This window comes from Antrostomus carolinensis, unplaced genomic scaffold (genome assembly GCF_000700745.2).
Source record: "Antrostomus carolinensis isolate BGI_N321 unplaced genomic scaffold, ASM70074v2 scaffold10158, whole genome shotgun sequence".
Lineage (NCBI taxonomy): Eukaryota > Metazoa > Chordata > Aves > Caprimulgiformes > Caprimulgidae > Antrostomus > Antrostomus carolinensis.
The window spans coordinates 1-9,083 of NW_010330879.1; the positions used below are offsets into that span (position 1 = coordinate 1).

Below are 9,083 nucleotides of genomic sequence, written 5' to 3' on the forward strand. Positions count from 1 at the left end.
ATTTTAATTATTATTAAAGTTTACTCTTTTATTATTAAAAATCTGTAAATATTAAGTTATTCGACTTAATATTCAACTTAATTAGAGGACGTTATAGCGAGACTATACCCCACATGGTGGTTTCTGTAGTGTAGTGGTTATCACGTTCGCCTAACACGCGAAAGGTCCCCGGTTCGAAACCGGGCAGAAACACTTTCATTAGTTTTTCTTTTTCTTCTTTTCCTTCGAAAAATTCTTTGATTAGTGAAAAAAAACATAAACAAATAATTTTTTTACCAAAATGCATTTTTTTTTAAGGATAATGGATTATAAATAAGGAAGGAAGGCAGGTGGGGAATGAATTTTAAATGTTTAAATGGATTATAAATGTTTAAATGGATTTAAAATGTTCCTGGATTGCTTGAGGAGAAGGAGAAGAAGGGAGGAGGGAAAAGGAAAAGGGAAATAATGGGAGGAAAAGGGAAGATGGAGAGAGAAATGGAGAGAAAAAAAGGAGGGGAAATTTTCTGGGGAGAAAAAAAAAGGAGGGAAAATATTTTGGGGAGAAAAAAATAAAGAGGAAAAATATTTCTGGGGAGGAAAAAAAAGGAGGAAAAATATTTCTGGGGAGGAAAAAAAAGAGGAGAAATATTTCTGGGGAGAAAAAATAAGAGGGAAAATTTTCTGGGGAGAAAAAATAAGAGGGAAAATTATCTGGGGAGGAAAAAAAGAGGAAAAATATTTCTGGGGAGAAAAAAATAAAGAGGGGAAATATTTCTGGGGAGAAAAAAGGGAGGGAAAATTTTCTGGGGGGGGAAAAAAAGGAGATAAAACATTTCTGGAGAGGAAAAGAAAAAAAAGAGGAGGAAAAGCTGGATAGGAAAAAGCATTCCTGGCAGCGGTGGGATTCGAACCCACGCCCCCGAAGAGACTGGAGCCTTAATCCAGCGCCTTAGACCGCTCGGCCACGCTACCCTGCTGGTGCGCCCTGTGACACCTTGCTCTGCTGTCTGGCTCCTTCCTCATCTTCATCCTCAACTCCATCTCTATCCCATCCCGTCTCCATTCTTATCCCAGTCTTCATCCCATCCTCATCCCCATCTTCATCCTATTCTGATCCCAAACTCCATCCCACCACCATCTTCATCCCTTTCCCATCCTCATCCCCATTCCCATCTCCATCTTCATCCCATTCTCATCCCAATCTCCATCCCCATCTTCATCCCATTCTTCCCATCCTCATCCTCATCTTCACCCCAATCTCCATCCCCATCTTCATCCCCTTCTTCCCATCCTCATCTCATCCCCATCACCATCCCATTCTCATCCCCATCACCATCCCATTCTCATCCCCATCACCATCCCATTCTCATCCCCATCACCATCCCATTCTCATCCCCATCACCATCCCATTCTTCCCATCCTCATCCTCATCTTCATCCCATTCTCATCCCCATCTTCATCCCATTCTCCATCCCCATCTTCATCCCATCCTTCCCATCCTCATCTTCATCCCATTCTGATCCCCATCTCCATCCCCATCTTCATCCCCATTCTGATCCCCATCTCCATCCCCATCCTCATCCCATTCTTCCCATCCTCATCCTCATCTTCATCCCATTCTGATCCCAATCTCCATCCCCATCTTCATCCCATTCTCATCCCTATCTCCATCCCCATTTTCATCCCATTCTTCCCATCCTCATCCTCATCTTCATCCCATTCTGATCCCAATCTCCATCCCCATCTTCATTCCATTCTCATCCCAATCTCCATCCCCATCTTCATCCCCTTCTTCCCATCCTCATCTTCACCCCAATCTCCATCCCCATCTTCATCCCCTTCTTCCCATCCTCATCCTCATCTTCTCATCCCAATCCCCATCCCATTTTTCCCTTAAATACATCACTTTTTGATACCACGCTTGGATTCATCACCTGCAAACACCATCAGTGCTGGATTTTTTGGGGCGAAAAGAGCAAAAAAGAGGACTTTGCTGTGGCTCCATAGCTCAGGGGTGAGAGCACTGGTCTTGTAAACCAGGGGTCGTGAGTTCGAATCTCACTGGAGCCTCTGGGGGGTGGTGGGGGTTGGTTTTTTCTCTAGAATTTGGGAAAATTGGGGTGTTTCTTGATGAAAAATGGGATTTTTCTCTACTTTGCCATGTAGATTCTCTTCTGGCAAGAAGGTGGTGGGGAAAAAAATGACGTGTTTGGGGTTTTCCTGGGATGGATGTTGAGCTGTGGATGGAGAATGGGATTTTTTTCCTGGTTTCCAACCCATTTCTGTGAAAATTTGGAGATGTGGTTTATGAAAGTAGCAAAATTGGTTGAAAATAGGTGAGAAAAATGTGATTTGGGGGTTTTTTTCTCCAGTCTGTGGAGGACAGAAGATCCTTGAACTCCTCATCTCAGTAGGAAGTTGCAGGAGGATGATGTAGGGAGGGGAAGGTGAGGAAGAAGAGGATGAAGATGAGGATGAAGAAGCCAATTGTTATCTGGCTCGTTGGTCTAGGGGTATGATTCTCGCTTTGGGTGCGAGAGGTCCCGGGTTCAAATCCCGGACGAGCCCATTTTTAGAGAGATTTCAACACTTTTTAATTATCATCATCCTTTTTGGGGGAGATTTTTATACTTTTCTATCATAATTTCCAGGATTTGCTTCTGAAATCATCTCCAGATGATGAGAAACTCAAACATCGCTGGTAATAAATTCGTTGGGCATCACTTGGCTTCGAATTTTGTTTTAAGGTGAAAGAATAATTTGCTTTTCAGCAAATTTTTATTTTTTGATTTTAAGGAATTTTAAAAAATTTTTTTTTCTTTTAAAACAAAAATATTATTTATCATTTATTAGAACTTATTTGAATTTATTAGAAATTATTGTTGTAATTTGTAACTTATTTTTAAGCAATTTTTTTTAATTTTAAAAAAGGCAATATTGGTTGCTTTGGGAGAAATTAATGAAATTTGATCTTGGCATCATTTTTCTGTATTTTCAGCCGTTTTAACGTGTCTCTGTGGCGCAATCGGTTAGCGCGTTCGGCTGTTAACCGAAAGGTTGGTGGTTCGAGCCCACCCAGGGACGCGGGAGGGTCTTTTCTTTCTTTTTTCCTCTTTTTTCTTCTTCCTTTTTTATTTTTCCTTTTTTATTTTTATTTTTCCCTCCTTTATTTTTCCCGGTTTTATTTTTCCCGGTTTTATTTTTCCCTTTTTAATTCTTTTCCTTTTTAATTCTTTTCCTTCTTTATTTTCCCTTTATATTTTCCCTTTTTATTTCCTCTTTATTTTCCCTCCTTTATTTTCCCTCCTTTATTTTCCCTCCTTTATTTTCCCTTTTTAATTCTTTTCCTTCTTTTTTTTCCCTTTATTATTTTCCCCCCTTTATTATTTTCCCCCCTTTATTATTTTCCCCCCTTTATTTATCCTTTTTTTATTTTTTCTTTTTATTTTTCCCAGTTTTATTTTTCCTTTTTAATTCTTTTCCTTTTTAATTCTTTTCCTTTTTAATTCTTTTCCCTCTTTATTTTCCCTCTTTATTTTTTTTAATTTTATTTTTTCAAATAATATTTTTATTCTCTCTTTTTCTTTCTCTTTTCCTTTTCCTTTTTTCCTCCACCTTCACCACAAAATCATCAGTGACACCTGCAGAGTGTCGCTGCTAATGAGCTTTAATTGCCAAAAAACCCCCTCAAAACCATCTACAGCCCAGATTGAATTTCCAAGACTTTGAAATTTAACACAAAAATTAGTGGAGAAACTCCAGTAAAAACCATTAACACCTCTGTCCACAAGCTTTATTGCTTCTGGATTTGCTTTTTTATATTCAGGATATTCAATTTATCTCAAGAACTTGATGTTGGCCATGATTTGAGCTCAACTAGATGGGAGACGGGTAGAAGAAACAGTGGAGGTTGGAGATCAGGATCACATCCTGACTGGTACCCATGGGGATCAGGAATGGTTGTGTTGGGCTACAGAGATGATGACTCAAAACCAATTGAGTTATCTCCCAAATTCTGGAAGGAGAAGAAGACCCAACCAGATGGCTGATGAGTTTCTAAGTGGTTAAAGTGAGATGGAGGCATCTCAGACACAAAGAACTGGAGAAATAACCACTTTTATTCCACCTGAATCGTTTCTTGAAGTACTTTGTACATAAATAAATTAGGAATTACTGCTGCGTGTCTGAGCCAAGATAATGAGTCATGAAACCTCCTTAGATGTTAATTTTTAGTTGAACACTCCCTCTTACCCTCGTTAAGTGTTTAACCAGCTAACTAGTAGTCCTGTCTGATGCCAGTCAGTCCTCTTTGAGTTTTGTCCTTTAACACCTCAGAAAGAAGCAGATCGACACCATCAGAAGTGCCTTCAAACCGTGTTGGTGACATTCAAGAAGTTCAACCTAGAAGTCCTTCCTCAGAGATCTTCCTTCTGCAAGGAACTCCCCATTTGCTCCTGTTCCTCCTCATTCAACATCTGAGCTTGGCCGCTGTCGTGGTGGATGTTGCTGGCAGCCCTGACGGCTGATTTTATGGAGGTGTCAATCCAGGCGTGAGGTTGAGCTGTGTGTTCTCCAGCAAAATGTATCCTACCTTCATGTTGGAAGAGAGCTTGTGAGTAGTCAACGAACTGGTAAGGGGTGAAAGCAGCATATGCCCCCAGGGAATGTTTGTCCAGTTGCCATTTCTTGATCACATACTGGTCACAGGTCAACTGTAGATACTCCTTGCTAACTTGGTGGATATCTGCCAGGTCTTGGAGGACCACATCCAGGCACTCTTCATCTGTAAGAGGTAAGAAAAACTCAGCATCTTCATTCCAGGTGTAGGAAGCCAGGATTACACCCACACCACTGGAGAAGTTGTGGTTGGGGTAGTAGATAAACCTGGAAGGGCGGTCGGTGATGGACTGTCCTCCTCGGATACTATCCTTCTCCCAGAACTTCTCAGAACAAGCCAAAGCTATTTTGGAGGCACTTCCATAATGGATGGAACGTAGGGCGTGGGTCTTTGGAAGAGAGAGTGGTGGCAGGAATTGGATGTGCCTGGTGGCTTTGGCACTGGATGTGACAAGGACATAATCTGCAGTTACTATGGTTGGGGCCAGAGTGTCTGGAGAGCGGTAAAACACGTGGACTTTATTTCCTTTGGTCATGATTTTCTCCACTGTGGAACTGAACTGGATGACGTCGGGCAATGTTTTGTGGAAAGCTTTAGGTAGTTGGTCAAATCCTCCTGTGATTTCATCAAAACTGAAAGGAAGAAGAAGGAGGAGATGAAGGAAAGACAATTGGGGTTCAGGAATTGTACAACCTGATTTCTTCTAGAGATCCCACCAGAGCTTGGTGGTCTTTTGAGTCAAGAGTCATTCCCATTCAGACATCTAACAGCACTGAAATTACTTCTTCTGGTGGTTTGCTGTGGACAGAGCTTGGTGGCCTTTTGAGTCAAGAGTCATTCCCATTCAGACATCTAACAGCACTGAAATTACTTCTTCTGGTGGTTTGCTGTGGACAGAGCTTGGTGGCCTTTTGAGTCAAGAGTCATTCCCATTCAGACATCTAACAGCACTGAAATTACTTCTTCTGGTGGTTTGCTGTGGACCAGCACAAAATGCCATGAGAGACATCATCTTACCTCTCATTAGAGAAGATATCAAACTCCCACATTGAGGCCAGGAAGGACAGATAAAATCCAGAATCCTCGTTCAACAAGTCACCGATCATCTCAACCGCTCCTCGACTTAGATGTCCTACTTTAATCAAATACTCCTAGAAAAGCCAAGAAGAAGACATCACCTGAGGTTATCGTCTCAGTCCATGAATCTCCTTAATTTCCTGAGCCAAAAGTCATGCCCTGCTGCTTCGTTCCTTCTCCTTCCTCAACTTCTTTAGCAGAAGACACCATTGATTAGCAAGTGTCTACAGAAGAAAGGTCTAGAGGCATTCAGATCCCTTCTCAAAGCAAGGATGGCAGGTTAATCATCAGCAAGAGGGGATCAAATTTATTCTCAAGCCCCAACCTTTTACCTTGGTGGAGAAGGAGTCATGTTTAGCTAGATATTTCTTGCAGTCTGTAGTCTGGAAGTTCTTGAAAGCCTAGAGAAGAAAAGTTGATCTATTAATGAGGGAAAAAAAAGTGCATTTCTCAAAGTATCCCCCCAAATTTTGTTTGGATTCATCTGAGGGATTCAGTCTTGGAGGTTTGGTAAGCCTTGGAGCTGAGCTAGAGTTTGTGGAGACTTTAAGTTTTGGGGAAGTTGTGCCTTGGTGGGACATTTCCTGTTTCATCCAAGTCTTGGTGAATCTGTTCCAGAGAAAATCTCGTGGATTAAGAAGGTTTTGCAACCATCTGCCCTCATTTCAGAATGAGCTTTTCTGCTTTTTCTTCTAAAAGGATCTTACTCTTCCTCAACTCATCATTGAGTTGTTCTCAACCTTAAATTCCTGCTCCAGCAGGGGCATTGGACTAGATGATCTTTTGAGGTCCCTTCCAATCCCTAACATTCTGTGATGATTCAACCCATCATGCTGATGAAGGTCCACCACAGCTCCAAGGAAATAAATTCAGTGTCTCTTGGGTGAGCAACGTTGTTGGAAGGTGGGACAGGTACCTTGTTTAGTGCTTCTCTGTAGAGTTGGACAGCGCTTTTGCCTCTTTCTGATGGTTTCACCGTGTAGTTTAAGATGTTGGGGTTTCTGTCCACTTCCTTTGTTCTTATCCGTGTACCGTTCATGAAGTACCAGGTGTTGTCATCTCTTTGGTTGAATGGGTTGAGCTTCAGGTCAAACTGTTTAATGAATTCATGGACAAGCCTTAAAAACAATTAAAAATTAATTAAAAAAAAAAAGGAGGTGAGTACATGAGGATGAGTTCTTGCCAACAACCAAACCCAGAAGAACTGCCACCAAAACATTAGAAGCATAAAAGGCCCATTTCTCATTGACTATGTTGGGTGAAGCCACATCTCATTTTGGCTTGTCAGTGGAGGTTGTGGCTATTTAAGGTGCTGCCATCTCTAGTTTTTGCTGCTTGAAGTTCTCCTGCCTGTTCTCAACTCCTATGGGGCTATGGAGAAAGGAGTCCTTCAGCTTGGGCTTTCTCCAGCTACTGGTTGCACAAGGATGTCATCAGGAAGAAGAGCAATGTTCTGCTGAAGTAGGAAGCAGAGGTTTCCCTACGGCTCTGATCCTTCTCCTTGGCATGTGGTGTGGTTGGTGACTCACCTACAACCTCTTCCCATCTCATTTTGGCTTCTGACTGAGCTTTGTTTGATTCCACCCTCTCAGAGAACCCAGGTTGGATGCCTTCTCCACCAGACCCAACAGAAATTCATCTTCATGTTGTGAATTCCAAAAAGAGAGGTCTGACCATGCATGGACATGATACTGAGATGAGAGATCTTCTTTCATTCTCCCAACTCAAAAGGAGATGATGGTGTGGGGGGTTTTTTGGTCCCTTTAAGGCCAATACTAAGCTCTGGGGGAGAGATTGGGCAAGCAGTTCCCTTCTTCTGTGCTAGACCCACATCCAGGTCCTCAGACCCATCTCAGACTACAGCCTTGCTCCTCAAAACAGGCTGATTCCTCATCTGATCATGGCCATGAAGTAGGACACTGTCTTACCTGTGCTTAACTGGTAGGCGCATGGCTCCCAGCTCCACGTACCAGTCTTGTCCTTCTGGTCGGTACGTCTTGATCCGTCCACCAACCTGATTGCTCATTTCTAGAATGGTAACCTAAAAACAGGGACAAGGTGGGGTTTGGAGATGTTCAGGTAATGACTATCACCTACAAAACAGGTTCACAGGCACTTTGGCCCAAGGGGTGGGACAGGTCACCTCCAGATGTCAAATGAACCATCTTTAGATCCAAATCCCTCTCTGTATTGACCAAGATTCCTCTATCTACAAGGCAGTTTCTCAGTTCCTAACTTGTGTGCCACGTTTGGACACCTACTTTCTGCTGAGAAGATCTTAGTGTTGGTTCAGATGGTTCTTGTGCTGGAAGGATAAACCAGAGTTTTGAAAACAGTCAGAAGAAGGCACCAACTTGTCCCTCCATGCCTTTGAAACCTTCTTTGAAACTCATGGGTTTGAATTTCATCCAGCACCTTGAGATGGTCAATGCAGTTTTGAAACCCTTAGACCTACCTGCTGTCTTTAAGGTAGGATTTGAAGACCTCATGAACCTCATGAAGACCTCGACCTCATGGTTGATCTACCAGCAATGAATGTCACCATTTGGTACTCATGGTTCTCATACAACCACTTACCGTGTGGCCAGCATCTCGGAGCAACTTTGCTGCTGTCAACCCACTTATTCCTGCACCAATGATGACCACGTTTGCTGGATGAGTTGCAGGTTCTAACCCATCTTTGATGATCTTCAGCAGCTCCTCATAGTCTTTGTCATGAAGGCAATATTCAGGGAAACATGGAAACCTCTTTGCATTTAGGAGACCTGTTAGCAGGAGTATTTGGAAGAGGACTAGAAAGAGAAGAAAAGAAGAAAACAATGTAATGAAGGGACTTGACATTCAAATTCATTCCTGACAGCCCAGGAGGGAGGTGACAACACAAATGGATTCCATTGGTGTCCAAACCCTGAAGAGGAACATCTAGTAAATCCATTTTCAACTCATCCGGCATCAACAGGTCTTTCATGACCACAAACAGGACTCAAGTGGTGTCACCGAATGTGATTTATTTGATTTTAAAGGTGAAATCAAGCCCGTAGATGATTTGATTTTTCTTCCATACTCATGTTCTCCTCGTGCACCTGCTGTGGTGAGACCCCAAAATGAGTTTGACCCTTTTAAATAACGACTCCATCATGAAGAATGGTAAATTCATGGCATCCACTCTCTTGGTGAGTTCCCAAGATGAGTTTGACCCTTTTAAATAACGACTCCATCATGGAGAATGTTAATTAATGGCATTCACGAGCAATTAATTAAGACAATCTTCTTGTCCCATCAACTCTTTCTCATACTTTAGGAATTCATGACATTTTCCATGGAGTGGAGGAGAAAAGAGATAGAAAGATGGACAAACTAGATGGAGATTGTCACACAGATCATAGAATCATAGAATGGTTTGGAT

The 9,083-nt window shown here is 42.1% G+C and overlaps 1 protein-coding gene and 5 non-coding genes across 6 annotated transcripts; 4 read left to right on the forward strand and 2 right to left on the reverse strand.

Annotated features, from left to right (window-relative positions):
• Positions 1–119: 119 nt before the first annotated feature.
• Positions 120–192, forward strand: TRNAV-AAC (transfer RNA valine (anticodon AAC)). Its single transcript has one exon. It is a non-coding gene; the product is annotated as a tRNA-Val (tRNA).
• A 680-nt stretch (positions 193–872) lies between these two features.
• Positions 873–954, reverse strand: TRNAL-AAG (transfer RNA leucine (anticodon AAG)). Its single transcript has one exon. It is a non-coding gene; the product is annotated as a tRNA-Leu (tRNA).
• A 1,025-nt stretch (positions 955–1,979) lies between these two features.
• TRNAT-UGU (transfer RNA threonine (anticodon UGU)) lies at positions 1,980–2,052 on the forward strand. Its single transcript has one exon. It is a non-coding gene; the product is annotated as a tRNA-Thr (tRNA).
• Positions 2,053–2,478: 426 nt separating this feature from the next.
• Positions 2,479–2,550, forward strand: TRNAP-UGG (transfer RNA proline (anticodon UGG)). Its single transcript has one exon. It is a non-coding gene; the product is annotated as a tRNA-Pro (tRNA).
• Positions 2,551–2,992: 442 nt separating this feature from the next.
• On the forward strand, positions 2,993–3,066 carry TRNAN-GUU (transfer RNA asparagine (anticodon GUU)). Its single transcript has one exon. It is a non-coding gene; the product is annotated as a tRNA-Asn (tRNA).
• Positions 3,067–4,397: 1,331 nt separating this feature from the next.
• On the reverse strand, positions 4,398–8,518 carry IL4I1 (interleukin 4 induced 1). Its single transcript, XM_010173051.2, has 6 exons — positions 8,255–8,518; positions 7,606–7,718; positions 6,594–6,795; positions 6,010–6,078; positions 5,618–5,751; positions 4,398–5,232 (listed from the first exon to the last, which is right to left on the reverse strand). Exons 1-6 carry the CDS (start codon positions 8,516–8,518, stop codon positions 4,398–4,400), a joined length of 1,617 nt encoding a protein of 538 aa, XP_010171353.2.
• Positions 8,519–9,083: the final 565 nt, after the last annotated feature.

What these genes read in the sequence shown, in the direction of transcription:
- IL4I1 (XM_010173051.2), bottom strand. Translation starts at nt 8,518, where the DNA reads ATGTCAAGTCCCTTCATTACATTGTTTTCTTCTTTTCTTCTCTTTCTA. An exon ending in ACAGAGAAGCACTAAACAAG is followed by an intron (nt 6,079 to 6,593) that starts GTACCTGTCCCA and finishes TTTCTTCTCTAG; the next exon opens with GCTTTCAAGAACTTCCAGAC. An exon ending in GATATCTTCTCTAATGAGAG is followed by an intron (nt 5,233 to 5,617) that starts GTAAGATGATGT and finishes TCTTCCTTTCAG; the next exon opens with TTTTGATGAAATCACAGGAG.